The following is a 22284-nucleotide window of genomic DNA, read 5'->3' on the forward strand; positions in this document are numbered from 1 at the left end:
TCTGGGCCCAATGACGGGCCGATCTCTCGTGCTCGTACCCTCATTCAGCCCGGTAGCCATGGCGAATGAATGCTTTTATTAGATTATCAGCCGTTCGTGTATGTGGCGGTTATTAGGCTCGATGGGGCTGAACTTCTCTTCTTTTCCTATGCATATGCGCTCATGAAAACTAATCGAAAAGCGACAATCACCGCAGGCAAAGTGGCCGTACTGACGAACAGCTTTCTAATCATTTTCCCTAGCCAGGGAGTCTCAATCGACTTGCGCCGACTCAGCCCTGCATTCACTAAAAATGATGGCAAATGACGACCCGACCGCGTCCAGGGTGCGGTTGGTGTGATCTTGCCATGGTTATTGTAGACGATGAAAAAAAAGAAGCTCTATTATGACACCTTTTCACGTAAAATCGACCTTTGGGAACCCAAGTTTGGCCTTTTCAACTAGTGTAGTACACGACGCAGCAGAGTTCACATGGTGTACTCTACATTTTATGATAGCTTCCGCTGGATGGGAGCGTTTCAATTACTTCGCACTGCACAGCACTCTCGGATGCTATGGCAATAAATGTTTTAATAATGTACAAAACAGTACGATAAAAAGCTCGCGCACCATGCACGCTGTTGTCGCTGCTTTAATTAAACATCTTACCTCCATTTGTAAGGCATTTTTCCTACTTGCCGCGCTCGGTTGCGCGATTTTTGAAATGCAGAGCAACCCCGCCGCGGAGTGATGAGGTAAAATTAATTTTGTTTTCAACGGGCCACGATGTAAAGGGAAGGAAAAACAACCCACCATGGCTCGAAACGTGTCCGGAAAGACATCAATCTTCGTGCACATGTGTCTTTTATTTCGCGTCCGGATCGGCGAATGACGGATGGTTGGTGTGCGGGCATCGGCGAGGCACTCCTCACAGGGTGGCGATAAGTGAAGGTGAATCGATCGATTTGATGAGATTCATTTTATGCCATGTTAAATGAACTGTGAGTAAGTGTGCGGCCAGCCGGGGCCGCATCAGGCGAGCTTCTTAATGCATTGCGATGTGCGATCGGCGAGAAAACGCCCTCCGCAATCGGGCCGGGCTGAGAAATATTTAATGCCCGCTAATGGAGTTCAACACCAAAGGCTCGAACACACGGGTACACACGCACCCGCGATTGAACAATAAATCCGCCATCGTGAATCATAGTTTATGGGCCCGGTCACGGGTAAGTGACATCGTCGGCACCGGTCGGAGGACGGAATGACCTCCTCACGGTCAGCGATGGGTGGACGTGAATTAGCTGATGGCTAGTTCCTTATCACCCGCGTTCGGACGACTGCAAAAAAAAAGAAGATGCATGTCTTGCCACCCACCGGGTGCTGATAATGGTTTCATTAATTATTATGCAGCAAAAATATGCCAGTTGCAAGAAACAAGTTGTCCCGGATCCGGACGTCGCAGAAACAGGACAACTGTTGTTTTAGACATTTTCATCAAAGCAATTCCGCTGTCGCTTCGTCTCCAAATTTTAATTTAAAATGAGTATTTGCGAACTCGCCTAAATTTGGTGACAAACGAATATTAATATCTCACAAACATCAAAGCCAACGACGCAACAAAATGCCCTAGGTTGTTTGAATTACTGTTTGCCATTAACCAAATGAAGTGAATGAAACTATTTCAACCGAAACGTCTCCACATCACACACAGTAGTAGGAGGGATTAGAACGAACCTGACGTATGTTGACTAGGTCGAACGAGTTGATTGTGAAACTTTCTGACTCAACTTCTCCGAGGCGTTGACACGTTCGCACTCGTTCGCAGAGAGCACACACTAAAAGGACATCTATCATGCTGCCACTTGCTTTGACACCGGAAGATTAATTTAATGTCTCAAGTGAAAAGAAACACCGGTCAAAATCTTGCCACGATGTAATCGGTCGAGTAGATAAACGTTCGGAAGTGGTTTTGCTCGGAGTCCGTCAATGTGCCAGCAACTTGCATACCAACGCGGACGCAACTCCCCGTGCCGTGGTCGTCTTTTTCCCTAAACATTTGTTTGGTGGCTTTGAAAAATCCGTTTTATTTCTTTTTGTAATGACTCTCTCCCCTCCTCTCAACTTAGCTAACCCTGACCCATGGGGGAGCACAATACTGACCAACCTGAAAGTGTTCACATTGGGAAGGCGGTCTGATTTGCTCGCTTTGTTCGCTTTATTCCTAGCGATCGTGGTTAAGAAAAGACTAGACGGTGCGCAGGATGACGCCTGAGTTTTCCACGATTTCGCCACCCCCAGCAGGTCATTTCGCGACCGAACCGGTGAGGGTTTTTTTGTCAGCGACACCCAGTCTGCCCTCACGAGATAACACCGGTTCAACCAAACCCCGGCTTAAGCATGCGGATTGAGTTGCGAGCAATCGCGTTTGTGCCATTGTTTCCCAAGCAACAAAACAACTGTGTAGCAATTCTCCCATTCTGGTGCGCACCGACGCTCTTTGCATTTCGCTTTATGCTTAGCGGCGCTTATCTGCGCCAATAAATCTCACTTTTAATTGTAGCTCATTCATCTCGCGCCCGTCCGCCCAGACCTTCGCCGGCGCTCTGTGGGCTTCGCTTAATGAACAAGGGAACTCGACATTATGCTGAGAGCGCGTCAAACGACGATTTGTCCATTGTTGGACAGGCGGACGGTGTAACTGGTGCCCCTTTCGTCGGCGGAGACAATCGTGAAATTGTTTTCGAACAAATCGAAAGTGACAGTGTGACCGCTCATTCCGGAATCACGGCTCGCTGGGCGATTCGGGAGCATGGGGGAGGTGGGTGGTTTAAGGGATGGTGGGGGTGGTGGTGGATCTCCGCAGGGCTTCACGTGCTCCCACACGGCATGGTGCCACGCCACACGCGAGCTATGATGGCGGGAAAAGTGAAACTCTCTTCGCGGTTCGTGACGTCATATTGGCGAGAAAGTGACATTCGTCTGGCGCAATTACTCGCTCGCGAATTTCTTCGTCCGAGTGGCGTGGTGGCGTGAAAAACGAAAGGCTGCTTCCATTTTGTTGGTTGTTTGTTTGTTTTTCGTGTGGTCCAGCTGCACACGAGCGTGGACGAGCTTGATGCTAAAAGCTCCGTGAGAACCTTCGCCAGCAAAATGTAATTTACTCGGATTTGAATTTGCGTCTGTGTTCGAGCTGTTGCTCTGTTTTGTCGGTTGTAACAATTACTTGAAGGAAATACCAAAGGGCGACGGTTTATGCCTCAACGTCCCACAACTCCCAGCTTCTCGATTGGTTTCGGTCACCATAAGCATGCCGTACGAAAGACATTAACATTCCAGCGTCTTCAGCAAATGGAGCTGTGCCTTTGACAATTCGACACGCGAGACGAAAGAAAGAGAGAAGGACGAATGCGTGACGATTGGTTGGAGGGTTTTATTTTTTTTTTCGGCCCACAAACACCACGACAGCCCATGGACATGTTCGTCATGTGAAGAGAAAAATCCCATTTATTTTGGACCGAATCCCATCACGGCCTCGAGAACTCGCGCGTAGGCGGCACATGATGCTTGCAAACAAAGAAACATGATCGGCTTAGCATTTCAATTCGACTGGGGCTTCTTGGTTGGGTTTCACTGGTATTTAGCGAGTACCTCCACCGTGGAGGAGTTATGACGGGCATCCTAGTGGGTGGACAGATTTTTTTTCGTTCATTCATTTGTTCACGCACGTTTTGCGAAGGCACGATTGACGCACGTAAATCCTCCTTCGCAGTAGTACATGCGAACGTTTGGTCGAAATTCGGATCACGATTTTAATTGAATTATAATATTCCGCTCCCACTTCGACACCGTGAGGCAATAAGTTGGTAAGCGGCCGTGCCGCATGTGGGAAAGAGTTGGAAAATTACTCGCACCCAGCTTGTCCTCGCACACACCGACAAACCGGGGCTACCTCAGCAGCAAGGGATGACAAAAAATGCACCAGAACGCCCGTCGACGCGCCCATGCCCATATAGGTTGAGGGCAAACAGTTTGTTTTGAGTTGGAGTTCGTTCGTTTGATCATAAAGAGCGATGGGAAGGGCTTGGTGCAGTGGTAGGTTGGTTGTTCGTGCTTTCGTACCCATGTGATGCATTTCTCCACATCAAAACACACACAAACGCCAACGGTCGTTCCCATTGAGGCGCCATTGTTATTTGCGTTACGCGGTGCGATATGTAAGCGAATATTTTATTCACGTCCATTCGTCGCATCAACCGGCTCCAGTGAGGACCAACCGGACCCACGACAAACCAGGGAACGAACGTGATGACTTTCGCGTGAACGAAATCTATTCGATTGAAGGTTTGTTTTTTTGTAATGCACATTCCCGTTCATGTTTTTGCTTTCGTATGCACTCTGGATGCGTGTTGGCGTTTCGTGGATGGGCAATTAACTTCTCGCTTGTCTCATCGTCCCAAGACCAGCGTGTTCTATCCTCACGAGCTCGTTTGCGTATCGTTCTGCGATGCGAATGGCTTTTATCGCGAATGGGCGCTTTATGGCTTAATCACGAACGGCTTGTCGAAGAAAACACGCCTCGCTCGTGGGCTACGGTTTGTCGAAATACGCCACTCTTCGATGGAGTCGATGTTCGATTACGCTGGGGCATGAAATAACCGCCATACAGAGGGCTTGTCGCATGGAGCTCCTTCACAACTGACTCGACCTTCATCGAAACAGCAGTAGCAAGAGAATCAATCAGCCACGTCAGACGGATTGGGCAAAGGGTTTCCATTTTTAGTGATGCTGCACACGAATCCAATGGATTGTTTCCCCTCATTTTTGTTTTGCACGATGCAACCAGCTGCATCGGCGAAACGCGCAGAGAACATGCGGCGTATATTGTTTTTCCCTTGTCGCATCAATCAGTTTGGATAGATCAGAGACATAATCACTCTCCAAAAAGAACCTTGAAAGCGGATCGGGGATCGCACAATGGAGCTAAATCAACGTGCATTCAAATGCTGCAGGGGGTCCACACAAATTGTCTACCCTGATCATTACGGGAAAATGTTGACGAATCGCGTCGAAACTCGCGTCACAGAAAGGAGAGGAAAATTTGCCTTTTCTGCCCTCGAAATCGAAACAAAGCGAGCAATTTTCGATCGCAAATCGGAGCATGCAGCTTGATGTGGTGTGCATTTCAACGGTGAAGCTTCCAAAACGAGTGAAAAACCGCGAGTGAGACGGATAGAGAAAGATGGATGTAGAAAGTGATGGGTTGCGGTGAAGATACCGCTGAAAATCAATCCCGGAAAACTGTGTCAACAAATGCGGCGTTAAAACAAGCCCAGCTCAATAACCCGCCCGCTTCGGTTGGTGGCCAAGCGCTGGAAATGATGGTTTTCGGTGCCGTTGCCAAGCCGACACCGTTTAGGGTCCGGAATCAATTTCCCAGACGCGCGCGAGATGCACATGGCTGGGAGCCAAATGCGCGTCGGTTCGGAAAACGTCTTCCCAACGCCACACCACACCTAGCGCCAGCACGCTTTCCCCGGCGCATTTTGGCCGCGATTCCGCTGCGGCGATCATGATTAGTTTTGCCTCGATTTGAGAGGCCAAACCGACCTCATCAGCTGCGGCACAACGTTCAGACCTCGACCCCTTTTGCGTAGAGACCTAGCACTGCCTACCTGTGACTAAGCCCTTCGGGATCCTCTGATGCCAACGAAAGTACACGTTTTTTTGTTATACCCAAGGCCAAACCATCGAAAGTGGGCTAATTTACCATTTCTCGCAGGCACTAAAAATTAACTCAAAAATACTCACCGAAAAATACGCGTCTTTTCGGGCGCGGTAGACCTTAAACGACTCCAGCATGCGGATGTGAAGCGCTCCGACATGAGCAGGAACATTTGGAACATAAAATTAGAGCTTGTCTACGGTTTTTCGAGTGAATTCCGTGAAAACCCCACCGTAGAAAGTGAAGAAACCCCTTTGATCGTTGTACTAAACAAGCATTTTCTTTTGTTTCTTCCTCTCTCTCTCTCTTTTTCCACTTGTTTCAGGTGCGTACCGTGAGCACGGGCACGAAAACTCGAATGGTTTGCAATGTAAGTAGTCGCCATCGTCGTGTAGCTATGGCCGTTTACCGGCCAAGTATTCTTGTGTAATGCGTTTTTCCACCACACCACCACCCCCTAGGCGCGAACTACCCGTTGACAGGAGTAAAACTGAATCATTATGTCCCCCTAATTTATGCAAAAGTTTTCCACCACTGTTTACAGTGCGGCATCCTCCCCGGGTTCCGGGTTCCGGGTTCGGGTTTTCGAGCTGGAACAGACTTAGTTTTGTCACGAATGAATAAAACAATTCGCCCAGCCGAGGGTAATAAATTTCGGTTCCCCCCTTTTTTTCTCCGTCCTCGTGCAACTTCCGGCTGTGTCAGAATACAATATTTGTGTGCATTTGTCGCACCGCTTCGTCTCGCTTTTCGGCCGATTTCCGCAACCGACCAGCAATGCAATTGGACCTGGAAAATAAATTCGATTTCGGTAACGGGCGACCGAAAATTCCATCAACGGAATCGGCAAAGGGCCATAAGCATCCGACAGAGAAATGCACTTCATTGCGGCGACCAGTCGTCGTAATGCTCCTGTCTAGTGTGTGGTGGTTTTATCCCAGCCTAAGGGACACGGTCGAATCGACAAACATTCCACCCGAAACTGCATGTACGTGACTTTTGCTCTATCTTTCACGAGACAGCCATCTCGCCCTCTCTCTCTCTCTCTCTCTCTCTCTCTCTCTCTCTTTCACTCACAGTCTCCCGGTCGTTTCGTTCGACGGACTATAGCCCTATTTACTGCGTATGGGTTTGGCAGCTTTCCAGGATGGGCGCGAGACCGCGCGAGAAAAGAGCCAGCGAAAAACACGGAAAGCATCTTTTGCTTTCCGTAACCCTCCGGCAAGAATGTGTGGAAACACGCCGTCAACAGACGACGGACTGGGTTAGTGGCATTTTCACGAGCGTTTTCCACGAGTGCGATCCGAGAACAACGCGGATTTTACAAGACGACTCCCACCACCCACCCACCCACAAGGCGGTCGAGTGCGATGGCGTTTAAAAGTTATCCACGCCAAAGTCCGCTGCGCCGTCCGTCATAACTGCATTGTTTGTTGTGGGCGGATGGCCGGGAAAATGGCGGGAAAACGCGTGCATGTGAATGAAGCTCGTTCTGTGACGCTGTTTTTCTTTTTGCTTCTTTTATTCGTCCTCACCAGCGCATCTGAATGCATCGCAATTTTGCAATTACAGAGAAAGATGAGCGCGAGATGAGAACAGCGCCGGATCGCATGAAAAAGTCGGGCAACCGGGCCGATGAATGGAAAAGTGCATTTAAACAGCACTGGCACGCCCTCGCACACGCTAATGGTGCAATAGTTCACTGGGAGCGTTGAAAACGTGCAAAAAGGCCTGTGTGTGTGCGAAAAAAAGGGAGTGCGAAAAAAAATCCCCTTTCCCAGGGTGTCGTATTGCCGTTTGATGTGGTTTCATATGCCCATTCCGTTGTAAGCTCTCTCACTCGCTCTATCTCGCTGTTCTTCATGTGGTTTCATTCCGTGCTACCACCCGCAGCCCGAAAGTGATCTCGCCGCATCACTCCCGCGAGGAAGACGAACCCACCCGGCCGGGTCTTCCTTTACATAATTCCTTCACAGGCCCACTCGACGGATGGCATAAGTGCGCCCGCGAGTGAGTGCATATGGAAAAATAAACGCACACTTAATTATGTGCGCTCCTAATGAGCGGGAAGCGAGCGTGGTAACGCAGACGAAATATGTTCGCAGCGCTGCAACCCGATCGGCTAATGATGATGATGCTTTTGCCGAGGTTGCGGCCACGGTGATGTGGCATCACCTGCAATAAACCATAATGGATCGATGAGCTAAATGCTGCAGCTGTTCGCGAACATGGCCAACTTTCCATTGTGTGCACTATGGGAACACTAGTCGGTCGGGTGGTGTGAGCATTCGCTGGAGAAAGGAGCGCCAAAACGTTGCATGCGAATAACTGGAAACAATTAAATTCGCTCCACACCGGTAACACATTCGCCCGTTGGGTGGCGTAGTTCGTTTCATTTCATTTTTTCGTCTCTCGCTTTTCTCGCCCACTGCCGTCTGCGATCAACCTCCATTGCAACCCGTCGAAAGGGAGCGGTTGTGCACTTCTTTTGTCTAAAAATAGCGCCACCACTGTATCATCACCTCATGGGGCACCTTCTTCACAAGGGCTCGTTTTTGTCATAGTTCCTTCAACATGGGACAGGCGATCGTATGCCACATCTGTAACGTGCCGTCGGAAAAGCATATTTTCCTGCCAACTCTGGTGCAATGTACTGCTGCTAATTGCACCTCAAACAAACAATGGTCCTTTGCCACCCATCGGCACCACATATGTGCATGTGTGTGAGTTTGTGTCTAGCTCACGGACAAGTTTCTCATTCATTTTTGAAAGATACCCTAACACCGGAGGTATGTTTGATGTGTGGCACTGCCCTCCTGCGGACACGTGGGTGAATGAGTGTGTCTCCGCTTGTATATCCGTTGGTATGGGATTTCCAATTAGTTGCGAAAGTGTCCACAGGATAGGAAGAAAGGTTTTTTGTTGTTCCGAGCAACCCACCGATGCCCAGCTTCGATGGAAACACCAAAGGGAGGCCGGAAGTGCCGAACATTATGGTGGTTGAGGCGGGTAATTATAGTTACATTACGTAATGTTGACGACCGCAAATGACTTTAACGAGCCGCCCACTCACCCACCCAATCGAATCGGCCTCATTTTCGGCCTTGGCTTTGGTCAAAAATCGATTCTGTCAGGGAACGTGCTCGAATGTCGGCAATGACATAACGGTGAGCGATGGCTGTGGAGTTTGGCGACGTAGACGGCTAAAATTGGGGGGAGCGAATTCTGTCAAAAGTGGCGCCGAAAAACCTCCTACCCATCCACGGTGGTAATTGCCGCTGATGACCTTTTTCCAACGCCACCCAAACCACTGTCAATGGCCGCGATTAATGGGGTGGTTGCAGGTGGTGTGATAACTGGACCTTCACCCTATTCGAACCCCCAGTGAGTTCTAATCGCTCGAAAGTTCTGCTCGCTGGCAGTAATTTACCAAATAGTGGCGTCCCTCGCGCGAACAGGTGGCTTTGTTGTTCTGTATTTTTTTTTGCTCGGTTTATCAACTCCGCGGCAGGAAGTAGACCATCCTTCCACGCCCACAAGGGCACGCGGTGTGCTTATCGTGGGTGGAAATGGTTTGCACGAGAGAAATTAAAACGAACCCGCTTGATTGGTTGCGTGGACTTGATTGAAGCGCAGAGCTAATGACACACAACTCAACTCGACAGCTGGATGCACGCTGTACTTCCGGGTTCAGGTGACGTCAGGTTACTTCTAAGCTCCTCTGCCACGGCCACTAATGAACTCATCGTGAAAGGCAACCCATTGAGTAATGCAATCCACTGGAAGGGAGGTTTGACCTTCGTCGATTCACGTTGTCGGACACAGATGGGGTGCTTTGGTATATGCGTAATCGCACCATACGGTCCTTTGCAACACAGGGTGGATTGTTTCGGGCTATCAAAACATCGCTTACTTGCGAGGGCCGGATTTGTGTTTCGTTTGCATTCCATTGCGAGTAATTGCGAAAATTATCAAAACATTAGCCTCGAGGAAAGATTAGAAGACTTTTCGACGTATGGCATGTGCTGATAGAACAAAGCAAAGCCACTACATTGCCCTCGTTGACCCTCTCGTTGGAACGTGGTTTGACCATCTGCAGCAGCACGAACGTGATTGCAGAAGCAGTTCGCAAACAATGAGCACCGCTTCGTCGCAGACTGTGATAAGCGTACCAACAGAAGTTGGGAACTTATCACTAGGGTTTGGGGGCTTTGAGTGCTCCTAAATTCAGCATGGGGGTGTTCTACACCACACGAGACCCTAATGGTTTATTTTTAACGATGATGAACCGACCATCCTCCCGGTGGGCATCCGATGACACGCAACCCCGGTTCCCTCATGGGGAAGTGACTGATGACGATATGGGCGAGTCGGTCGACCGGTCGATGTTCGTCACAACCTCTTCTCTCGCTCTCTTACACACCGCGCTCGATTTAAAAATCCTCAACCCTCACCAACCACAAAGGCGAGAGGAAATATGCACACAAAACACCGATGATGATGAAACACGCTCGCAATCAATCACACGAGTGGCAGTAGCCCTTTCCGCCGATAACCCCACGTGCGGCAAGAAGAAAACCAATCCCGGTGAGTCGGCGTATGTGAGTGTGTGTTTGAGTTTTGACGCCATTAATCCATCATCTGGAAGTGGCCTGTCCGAGGTTCCCGTTTTGTCTGCGATCGCTTTCATAGGAAGCTGATGAAGCAACCGAAAACACGCACGAGTCGGTGGATCCCCCTTGGTGCCCCTTTGGTGGCCCTTTGGTAGCCCTTTGGTGGCCCTTTGGTAGCACGCGACGAACAGACGATGACGCCATCTGTACCGACCGCAAACGTCGGCGAAGATCACTGCAACCTGAATTCGGTGCTTCCGAATCATAAAAATAGCTCCCTTTAACAAGACACCCCTCAGCCTCAGGAAAGCGAAAGAGAAAGTGCCTCCTGCGGATAATATGTGAAAAATATCGCACGTACCTCATAATCACACCTGTTTTACAGTGAGCCAGAGTTCATGCATCCCATTGCTATGTTAAGCTGTAGGGCAAAGGGTCTTTGAAAAAAAAACAAAGGTACGTCTTGGAGGCGACGAAAACGTATCCGCGGGACCATCTTCTCGTTATTTATAGAAATGGAAAGTATATCAACTCGAACTCCCGCGAAAAGGGCGCAAGAAACGTATGCCAGGGCGTTAAATAAACTCTCGAGGTGTTTCGTTCCCTCGGCAGGCACCCAAGGGCGCTTCCTATCGAGAGGGTGGAAATCGTGAAAATTCTGAAACATGTCCATCATCAGCTCCGTGTGAGTCAAAACCCCCGGATGGATAGCGCAGTCTGTTTTATGTCGGTTCACCTGGCGTCATATGGGCAAAGGGCCCAGAATGTCAATCAAACCCGATCGAAGACGGCTGGGAAATGCACTCGCCACAATTGTGTCACGTTAATTTAGCGGAAAATGGGATAAGGAAAGCTTCGATGTCGTCATCGCCAAATGGGGGACACAAACCCCCTTCGGAACGGGTTGATAGTGGGTTGATTCAATTTAAGGGCACCCTCTATGTTCTATATCCACGCCGTTTATTGACACCCTGCCGGTTTGGTTGCAGTTGTTTGCTCATCGCGCTCGGTTTCACCTCCCTGGCGCGTGTTTACTCAACACGGTGCTGATGGGTCGCGATGGGTTCCTCCATTCGACGTCTGGTGAACCTCACCCTACGCTTACCAAAGGGTCTCTGAAGGGCAATAGGGATGGGATACGCAAATGGAGGCCGCAACATGTACGCCGTCTTCCCGCGTGCCCAATAAATCAATCGCATTTGTTGACAAGTTGATAAAACCGCGATCGGTTGCAGCATAAAACGCTGCTCGTGGCCTTCTTTTTCGCGCACGAGGGACACTCGCCAATGCCAAGCGCGGTCGAGTGCATCGCCTCACACATGTACAACCGCCTGTTGGGCTGAGGAGCCCGCCTGCAGCATAAATCGACGCCATATGTACCGACGACGGGTCGAATCCGTTTAGTGCAGCGAAGTTTGTGAAGGAAGCCCTTGCAAAGGAACAGCGTACCACCCTGTGCTTAAGCGGATGTGTGCATCAGGCGCAACCACAGCGTTACGTTGGAGCCCTTCCTGTGCATGTTTGCTGTTCGAGTGATGCCACACAATTGGTGGATAATTTTTGTTCTTCCGCACCAAAGCCTCGACCACGGCACAGCATTGGGCTGTTGCACAACGACTTTCTTCCCCAAAAACCCACTACCGTGCCGGTTGTAAACCAACTCCCTAACGACGCAGTGATCCTGTTTTTGTGGCCACAAAAATCAACCTGCACTTTCCACCGACCAACGGGGGAAAGGAGAAGTTTTTTGTTTGTGTGCTGCTCGGTTGAAAATAAACTTATGCCGACGGAGGGCATTTTCGCTTCCTTCCTACGGAAAACGGGGTGCGATCGTTCGTTGGTGGTGGTGGTGCGGTGGCGCTGTTTGCTGGTTTCTGGTTTTCCTTTTTCGACAAAACAAACCACGGCCCAACTTTTGATACAGGAAAAGTAGACAAATTTATGCGAGAGCACCCATCGTGCACGGGGTGGGTTTTTTTTTCTTCGAGCGGTTTATGGTAAAAGCTGAAAACAAACAACACACGGAAAAACGAGAACTTGGATTTTCCGTATCCACGGTAAACCCGAAACACTCGCCTCGGTTCGATGCGCTCAAGTTCAGGTTTATGTAAGCAACCCCCAAGGGGGAGTGAATGATAATTGTAAAATAGCGTTTGAGCGGTGTTGCGTCCGCCCGATCGAAGTCTGGCCAACCCTTTTATATGACTCCATCGGTGGGGTTGAGCAAAAAAGAACACACCTCTGGGTGATGGAACCGTCCGCATGGGTCGCCACTTCAAAGTGAAAAACGAATGATTCAACCAGGCCAAAGCTCCATTCGGAGGCATCGAGACGAGGGCAAGCGTAATAAATAAGCATCCAACGCAACACTCGCCAGGCAGGACACGATCACCGATCGCGGATGACGACGCATGTGCGCCTGTGGATGACTTCGGGGACGATGATTAACGACAGCCTGAAGGAAGCACGCTTCAGTGGCCACGGTATGGCCACCGCAAGACGACAAGAACGCAAGAAGACACGGCACCTTTGCCCGCAGTGTTCTGCCCGCGTTCAGGGCCACAAGAAGTCGCGGGAACGACCCACACGTACGTGGCCGGGCTGGGTGGATCCGATCTGACATAACTTAATTACACCCCTTCGCGGAACTTGCGACATTTAGGGGTCCATCTTTCGTTGCACTTTTCTTACAGTCCGTATGAAACTTATCGGCCCCGTTGTAGGCCCCTTCTATGGTTCGGCGAAGACAATGCAAAATTATGATACCCTCGTCCGTTCGTGGGTCTCTGCCTAACCTCACGAAACAGACAGATGACCTTAGCGTTAATCATAGCCTGGGTTGTTCTTCAGTGCAGCGTTAGTCAGCCTGAAGCTCGTCTCGTTCTTCAATGGACCGATGGCATTGTTTCTTTCAGGTTCGTTGTTTGATAAATTAGTTGTACATCGTCAAAGCCCCAGTCGGCAGCGAGATGGGAGTCGCGCATAATGGCTGAAGCGATTTTGATCTAGACTCGTAAATTTGCCTGCCTATTTGCCTATGTTGCAGCATCGTCGAGATGCGTTCTGTTTCTAGCCCCGCGGGGTCGCTGCCATATGCAAATGCCACTAGCTGGTGGGTTTTCTATCTACTTTTTATTTTAATATCGCACAAGAAAGAATAGCATTCATTGTGGCAGCTGTGGGTGGGTGTATCAGGAGGGCGTTCTTTTTTGCCCTCCTTCTTTCTTTCCCTCAACTCGCGCCGCTTGCTCAGTTGGAGAATGGACGGTTTTATGCATGCAACAGCGAATGCAGGCGGGCTATAAATCTCGAGCCGAAGGTTCTCCCAGCAACCGAGAGGCTCCAGCAACTCGCCCAGTCGACGGGTGCTAGCGAAATGCACCATTTCTAATGGAGCAATGAACCCGGCCGGGACTCGGTTGGAAAAATAGAGGAAAAAATAATACAAATTGCTCTCTGGTCGACCTAATTTCTGTGCGATCCAGGCCAGAAGCTTTTGCCCCAGGCCTAAAGCCTCACTAGCGACTCTTTTCCGCGGCCAGAAACATTTCCCTTTACGACGACCGCTGATCTAATCGCCCACCGACCCACCAGGAGGACAAATTGGCTGGAGCCGGCTGACTGCTCTGTGGGCATGTCTCGCTGGTGTGCTTTTTTTTTTCAAGCTCCGTTTAACTCGTTTTATCTTCATCGGGCTGAACATTTTTTGAAGGACCAACCTCCAGGACGTGAGGTGGTGCCCTTTCCGACACCACGCTTCTCCGGTGTCATGCGGGTGCATTAATATTGATCCCACAAGCCTCTCCAAAATACCGCCCTCCGTTGACTTCTTGCGTGCGTGATGCTTCGCTAACCGTGGGCTACCCCGAAATTGCACGCTTGATCTTCCATCCTGCAATCCGGTCACGTACCTGCCGCCTACCGGTGTGTTCGTGATTTTTTCGTGTGGAAGAGATTGCTCGAGGACCGGAAAAAGTGTGTGCAGAACACGCGGCAGGGCTCGAGAACCTTCCTCGTGGCCTGTCCTGTAACCACTGCACATGAGAGAGATGTCACGTCGACGAGATATGCACACCCACACACACACACCGAACGATGGCACTTGCAGAGGGGGTGGTTTCGAAGCATCCCGGATCCTTTTTTTCGCTCCCTTTCGTTCGTTTCGTCTCCCATTACCATATCCATTCCGGTCAGGGACGGAGCGAACGAGAGCCCGGAAGCCGGCAATAATATCCCGACAGAAAACCACTTCAAACGAACGCCTATGGCAGAACCCCCGGACGGGTGTACGAGCGGTGGACGTGGGAATAGAGAAATTAATTCCTCGTACAGCACCGACTTCCCGTCGCCGGAAATGAGCGGCGCGCCTGGGAATGGGAAAAAAAGGACGAGGCCGTCGCAGGCGGCAAGCACACATGACGTGCCGGGGATAAATATGCATGCGAAAGGAGTCGAGGCGCATGGGCATGGGAAACAAGGATAACGGTGTTTGGCCTCGTTAGGACGTGCATCGCCATCGGAAGGCACTGCCGGAGGTGGAACAGCAAAAGGATCCATTAATCAAGCGGTTCGTTTCGCTCCTGTCTGCGACCGAGTAGGCCGTGTGCAGGTTGCATGCCATACTAACCTGTCTCTTGGTGTGCGTGCGTTACCAAGGAGACACGTTTAACAAACTGCTAAAATGCACCATTTATTAGGATTATTATATTACGCCTGCCAGCAGCGATGCGTTTTGGGAGCAGTTGCGGGTACCTTCGCTCAAGCGTGAATGGCCGAGGGTGAAAAATCGCACCTGGAAGCGAGAAGCTCGAAAAGGGGAACCAAGTTCTAATGGGTACGCTGCATGCGAATGCACCGATGCACCGGAACATGCACTGCTCCCGACCGTCTGGTTGTCATTTTTCATCAAACCATTAAATTCGAAGCATATTTTACACGGACCACGAATGCGGGCTATTTTCGGGAACTGCGCACCACGAAGGTGGTTGTTATTTTTGAAAATATTGTTTACAATCGCCATGTCGGCTCCTTGTTTGCGTGCTGCTACAGCAACACGGCGTGGCCTTAGCACAGCAGGAGCTATATTTAGGAGGCGTTCATGGGTGCATTTTCCGTCCGTTGCCTTCTTTGAGTGGTCTGATCGTCTGGAGCACTGCTCACATCTCAAGCATCGGACATTTTTGCTCAGCGAAGCGAAAACGTGGATTTTCTCACAACCAACTCCAACCACTGGGGCGCATAACCACATAAGATCCTGGGGGAATGGCGTGGAACGCAGCCCATCGTACATCAATTCCACCGTACCGTCGAATTTCCCACATTCAATTATGATTATGCAGAACGCGCTGAATTGTGTTGCGATGGTATTTTTTTCCCACCGATGACCGATGGTCGACGAACGCGGGCGTCTACCTCTCTGTGGCTTCTTCAGCAGGGTCTGTCCTTCAAACTGGTCATGGTTCAAAGCGCGGTCGGTTGCCCTAAGAAAGGCTAAACTTTCCGTTTTGGAGGGGGTGCCGTTTTTATGCGAGAAGCAGCGCATATTCGGATCAGATATGTATGCTGTGTGTTTGGCTCTCGCACGAGCTCGTATCGCGCTTGGCCGATCTTCCCTAGACACACTCTCCTGTGGGCTAGAAGCCGTTGATTAATTGTGGTACCGAAGGGCACGTGGAAATTCTCGACCGCTGTGTTCGAGAGCGCCATCGAGCCAGAAAATGCATACGCCAGCACGAAGTCGCCGTTCTTGTGATGCAAGAACGGGCAATTTAATGCGAAAACCTGCAATATCACGGTCCAGGAAGCACCCAGCGACGTGGTGATGAGCCTCCGCGATAGTGAACCCCTGCAAAGGGAGGGCATGGTTTTATAATTACTTTTCTTAAACCGCTCGCCACGGTCCAGCGACCCTCGGACAGACTCACCCGGTTGGACATTAAAATCAACCGAGTGGGGAGTTGCAGTAGAAGCGGAAACTCGAAAAGCGGAAAAAAGCGTCCGGGAAAGACTGCGGCGTATTCTTTTAATTTCTCTACCCCACATGAGGGTTTCTCGCTGCGTTCGGTGAGCTGGGGGCCAAAGCGCCTTTTCCGTATTTCCTTGGCGACTCACGAGGCCATTCCTCAACAATCAGTCGGTGGCTTTTCGGTGGCGTGATGGCCAACCGACGGGCTGCACATTTTCACACACCATTTCGGAGTTTATCACGACACACCGGTTTGAGCGAGCTGGTTCGTTGTAATCGGCCCGCTCGTAGCTATTTTCATTTCCCGCATGTAATTCCGGCAGTGTTTTCCATTCGAGGCCGTTGGCAAACAAACAGACTCGGCTCGGTTGGTGGCAGATTGGTGCAAAAAATAATTTACATAAACAATTGCAAACCGAGCCCACTATCAGCGCGTGGAGATAGTTATGGTTGAGTGATTTCTTCGGACCGGGGCGAACGAAACAATGGGGTGAGAAAAGTGGTACGTTTCGCTTATTTATGCAGCAAAACGTTTTCCACCGGATAAGCGAGTCGGCTGTCGCCAAATGGACGTCCGGACTTCCCGTCTTAGTCCACGCTAATCCGGGATATGCCGTGGGTGGGTGAATATATTCAGTCCTTTAACATCGATCATAATAATCGGGGAATGGCGTGCTAGCGCTATATTTTACTGCCCACAACATGCTGTGGCAGTTCCAGTCGACGGCACGTTGACAACGTCGTCGAAGACTATGCTGGGCTATTTGTTTTACGGGAGTCCCTTTGCCTTGAGCGTGTTCCATTTCGCCCGCGCTTTAGATCGTTCTGGTTTGGTTACTTTGTGCTTTATACCACCCATTCCCGGGCGCAACCGTATTTTGTGTTAATGGATTTATTATTACACTCCTGGCGAATTCATGCCCTTCTTCAAGAACCGCACGACGCCAGGTGGGCTGTGGAACAGGACCCACAGGGTGGCTCGAAATAGCTCCTACTAGAGACCAACGGCGCCCAAATGGCTTGCGGATCTGAATAATTCATCCTCATCCACGGCCGTCGGACGATAATGTACGGAAATCACGGTGGTCAGTCACTCTTTCTTGTGGGCTAGCTAGGTTCGCGGCCACAACAAGGTCCAACTCGAGCCTGATCGACGACCAGCAGGACCACTCGTCCTCGAGGCAGCAGACATTACGCGGTTGATTGAAGGGCCTTAAACGGGCATACCCATGTGCTCAATGCTGGCTAATGATGACGGTGTTACGCCATAATTTACTTTATCGTTTCGGTGAATTTTTACATCCCTTCCGGGAGCACACAGCACGACCTTTCCCTCGCAGTAGGTCGATGGCCACACTCGTGGGGCACACAAAATCCTTGAGTCGGTGTGAACACACACGCCCGTCGAAACAACACACTCTATCACGCTGCCCGGTCGCCGTAAATCGAAATGGTCCCCAATAAAATGACGAAAAAAGGCACCCGATAATTTTCCGGCGCGCACTACATTGTGTCCCTTTTTTTTATCCACGGTACGTGGTTCTAACCAATGCCACGGAAAACCCCCACGCATGGAAGCGTGGTGATGAGTCATGCCGAGGTGAAACTGCCATCCGCTTTGTCGAAGCAGTGAGGCAGCCTGATTATGTAAGTTTAATTTGCCCTCGGGAACCCCAGAGATTGGAAGGAAAAAAGCTGAAAGGCTTCGTTGGAAAGGATCTTTAGCAGCAGTCAAGCCGAGCGACTGAACGTGACTTACGATGCTTTGGCGAAGATGACGCGGTACTGCTCATTTGGGATGACTGCTAAGAATCACCGTAGGTCTTGACATCCGGCGTTGTTTGCTGTATCGAGTTGTAAACATGACATTTTGTTGCCTCCAACACTGCACGCACGATGCAGCTCATTAAGACGTTCCTGGAAGAGTGGTCGACGTTGGCGAGTGCATCAGAAATTACGAGGCGTGAAAAACTAAGCTTCTCGACCAACTGCCGGGTTGGCCTGGATGCCCCGAAGTGCGATGTAATTGCAGAGGAGCTCGCTGGTTCGCTGTCCATAAATTTGTTACGATGTTATAGGGCGCGACAATGGACCCGCACATGCTTCCTGTTTCATTCTCTCGTCAGGGTGATCTTACGGACAATTTGCACGATCCAATTTCTAGCTGCTACTGCTGCTGCTGCTGCTGCTGCCGCCTGCTGGACGCAGTAATGTGTTTCAGTTAGCACCTTCCGGTGTCGCGAGTTCGTTCGCGTGCGCCTTCTGGATGGCATTACGTCCAGCTCTCGTAGAGATCTATTTACATCTCGCCGAAAACTGACATCAGCAGCAGCAGCAGTTCCTTGGGAATGTTTGGGTCGTCGTCGCGAATTGCACGAATCACCGACACCCCCATCGATCTGCCAGCCGGTTGCTGGGAGGCTTGTTTTTGGGGTTGTTTGCGAAACCTATTAGCGACGGTTTGAATAATAACAGGGCTCGAAGACGCCCGTAAATATACGCGCGCAGCTAATCCGAAAGCAGCCGCCGTGTCGCGATCGTTTGGGATTTCTCTCACAGACGGATTCCGCCAGGCATTGCGTAGGATGCTGCGCGATGAGAAGTCTTTAAAGCGGCATTTGTCGTGCCCCCCGGTAACTTGCCCGCAGTTTTTGATTGACAGACGGTTGTGACGTTCTCGTCGTTGTAAGGTAATTTACCGCGGACAGCTTTCGGTATGCTCGCGCAACGTGGAGAGGGCAACGAATCCGGTCGGTTACAGATCGATAAACGCAATTGGGAGCTAATATCGACCGGTGAATGGCCTTAGGGGAGGGGTTGGTGTAGGGTGAAAATCGATACCTAGGAGGTCTGGTAGACTCACCTGTTTCGAGAGCACTGTACACTGCACTTAAATGAGGCCAATCCGCGAGGAGCTGGGCCAGTTGTGTCTTACAACACCCACTCCCACAAACCAGACACAAACCGGTCCGATCAGGTGCAGGTGTTCGAAGGGACAGCAGGATTCTCTCGTTTCGCGTGCCATTCGATAGAAACACCATCTCTAAACGCGTTGAAACAGATGAATTGTAATCGCTTCTTCGTTTTCGTTCACAGAACTCTCGCAGCGCCGAGGAAAGGATTACGAACCCGCACGCAAACAGCGCCAATGAGTCGACCAACAACCTTACGGTACAAATTCCCCAATCGATGGGTCCTGGAAACACGCGATCACTGCTGCGTCACTCGAACAGCATGTCATCGAATCCACACTCGAACTCCAACTCGACACCGGCCTCGCCCCATCTGCTATCGAACAGCTCGAGTGTGCATCTGCACCACAGCAACGGTGCCGGAAGCCTGCATCATCATCAGCAGCAACACCCGCAGTACCAATCGCAGTCATCCGTGAGCTCGCAGTCGTCCTCGATCATCTCGACCGTCCCACCAGTGCAGCGGTTGTTGGAAGAGGTCCTTGGTAAACCAGCACCTCATCCGATGATCGTCGTCCCGAACAGTGGCGGATACTGGGTTGATGGGACCGATCACGACGCATCCTACGAGGTTCCAGCCCATACGACATGGCGCGTGGGAAAGATCGAGTCTGACGACACGGCCAAGTGCTACAGGCGGTTCTTCATCTCGCGTGAGCACTCTAACCTTGTCGGCTACGATGATCAGTTGGGACCGGTACTGCTCTCAATCAAGTCTGAGAACGTGGCCAACCAGGATCACATCCGGATACTGCTGCGGTTGAGAACAGGAACGATGCATGAGCTGATTCCAGCCTCTTGTCTGGGAAGCACGCCATCACCCATCAAGATGGCTCGGTTGCTGAACGAACAGATCAATGTGGACAGCTTTATGCCGGTGCTTTGCCCAAAGGCGTCCGCATTGATCGCCAGCTACGATGAGCACGTGTTGGTGACGAACTTCAAGTTCGGTGTGTTGTATCAGCGCTTCGGTCAGACCGCGGAAGAGGAGTTGTTCTGCAACAGCGAGACGACACCGGCGTTCGACGAATTCTTGGATGTGTTGGGCCAACGCATCCGCCTTCGTGATCACAAAGGCTATCGTGGAGGATTGGACATCCAGAATGGGCACACCGGCGATACGGCAGTGTACGAAGTATTCAAGGAGCGCGAGATCATGTTCCACGTCTCGACACTGTTGCCGTACACCGAAGCTGACCCGCAGCAGTTGCAGCGCAAGAGGCACATCGGCAACGACATCGTGGCGATCGTGTTCCAGGAAGAAAACACCCCTTTCTCACCGGCGATGATCGCCAGTCATTTTCTGCACGCATTCATCGTAGTGCAGCCAATCGAGCCTAACACTCCGAGCTGCCGGTACAAGATCTCGGTGACTGCGCGTGATGACGTACCGTTCTTTGGTCCTACGCTGCCGCAGCCATCCGTCTTTAAGAAGGGCCCCGAGTTGAAGGAGTTCCTGCTGACCAAGCTGATCAACGCCGAAAACGCGTGTTACAAGGCAGATAAGTTCGCGCAACTCGAGCTTCGTACGCGATCGTCCTTGTTGCAGAACCTGGTGGATGAACTGAAGGAAAAAACGCGTGATTTCCTTGGAGCGGATGTGATCGGTGGGGTGACTGGTGTGCCCACGTCACCTACACCGGAAACACCCAAATCCGAAGGTGGCTTCACAGGCTCGCGGTTCATCGATACGGTGAAGAAAGCGTTGAATGCGCGTCTGCGCTCGCAAAACTCTGATCCCACCAACAACGGCAGTGGCACCGGAAGTGTCGACTCTGGCAGCAAACATCACAACTCCATGAAGAAGTCGAAGGATGGCAGCAGTCTCGTATCGGACATGCCGTGTGGTCCCGGAGGAGCCATCAATGTAAGTCCGAGACGTGATGAAGATCCGACAAAACATAGTTCTAAACCTCTTTTTTCCTTGTTTTTCCCCCCAACATGCAGATTGGACGTTCGCTCTCGAAAAGCAGCACCACCGGATCACGCAAATCCCCGAACGATTCGGTTGCCTCCTCGCCGGACATCACCTCCCGATGTTCCCTTAATCCTGTTCACACCAACAATAACAACAGCAACGCGCCAAACAACAACAGCAGCGGTACGGTTGGGAAAATCCTGCCGAACAGTGGAGCCGGAAACGGAAGTGGCGCTGGTGTTGGCTCGAACAACAACAGCAACAACAACAACAATGGTCCTGTGGCCATGTCGGAGACCAGTGACGATTCCAGTCTGAACAGCGTCGATCTCGATCCAATGGGTGAGTGATGGCTTCCACCTCGATAGAACCGTATCCTTAGTGCCTTGAAGTAGCTCCACCGAAATGTACTAACCGCCTTGTGTGTTTTTCCATTTTGTCCTTTTTGCGTGCCCTTTCCGTTTCGTTGCTTTTCCGTTGCTTTTGGGTTTTCGATTTATGATTTAAAGTTTTTCTCCCAACGGTAGATGCCGGCGCGACGTACATCGACAGTGACACGGGTCTGGAATCGATGTCCTCGGCGGACGCCACAACCAAGGCGTGCTCGCTGTGTCTGGACGGTACGGGTTCCACCAATGGCGGTGGCAGTGTTGTGAGTGTGAGCATCAGCGGAGCCAGTGTCACGATCGATGGTGGAAATTGCCGTGAACTGCGCAACAGTGGTGGCAGTGCTAGCTCCGGAACAGGATCGACGGCCAGTGCTGGCGGTGGTGGAATGCTTGGAACCGGAAGTGGCACACAAGGACTGCTCCCACCGGAAACCCTGCAGCAGGTTGAAGGCATGCGGCAAGAGATAACGCGCCTTAAATGTGATAAACTGGATCTCCTTCGGCAGAATGTGGTAAGTGTGCACGTGGCGGAGTCCGTTCAGGTGTTGCGAGATGAGGGTTTTAACGTTACATTTCATGTTTTAGACCTGCCAACGTGACATCAAGCGTTTACGTGAACGTGAGCTATCGCTACAAGGTGACCTTGCTGCCGCCGGAAAGGAGATCCTGCGATTGCGTGATCTTCTGAAGGAGTGCCTGCCGACCGCGGTTGCCGATCCGATCTAG

General features: G+C 50.9%; 1 protein-coding gene across 1 annotated transcript in view; it reads left to right on the forward strand.

The window, feature by feature from the left end:
* Nucleotides 1-22284, forward strand: part of LOC128723432 (rap1 GTPase-activating protein 1) — a 117878-nt gene extending 95594 nt beyond the window's left edge. The window contains exons 3-7 of the mRNA XM_053817173.1: nt 6027-6071; nt 19376-21118; nt 21199-21511; nt 21679-22070; nt 22144-22284. Coding sequence (XP_053673148.1) covers nt 6027-6071; nt 19376-21118; nt 21199-21511; nt 21679-22070; nt 22144-22284 — 2634 coding nt within the window. The remainder of the gene's footprint in view (nt 1-6026; nt 6072-19375; nt 21119-21198; nt 21512-21678; nt 22071-22143) is intronic.

The sequence above is a fragment of the Anopheles nili genome, chromosome 3 (assembly GCF_943737925.1).
Source record: "Anopheles nili chromosome 3, idAnoNiliSN_F5_01, whole genome shotgun sequence".
NCBI classification, from domain to species: Eukaryota; Metazoa; Arthropoda; class Insecta; order Diptera; family Culicidae; genus Anopheles; species Anopheles nili.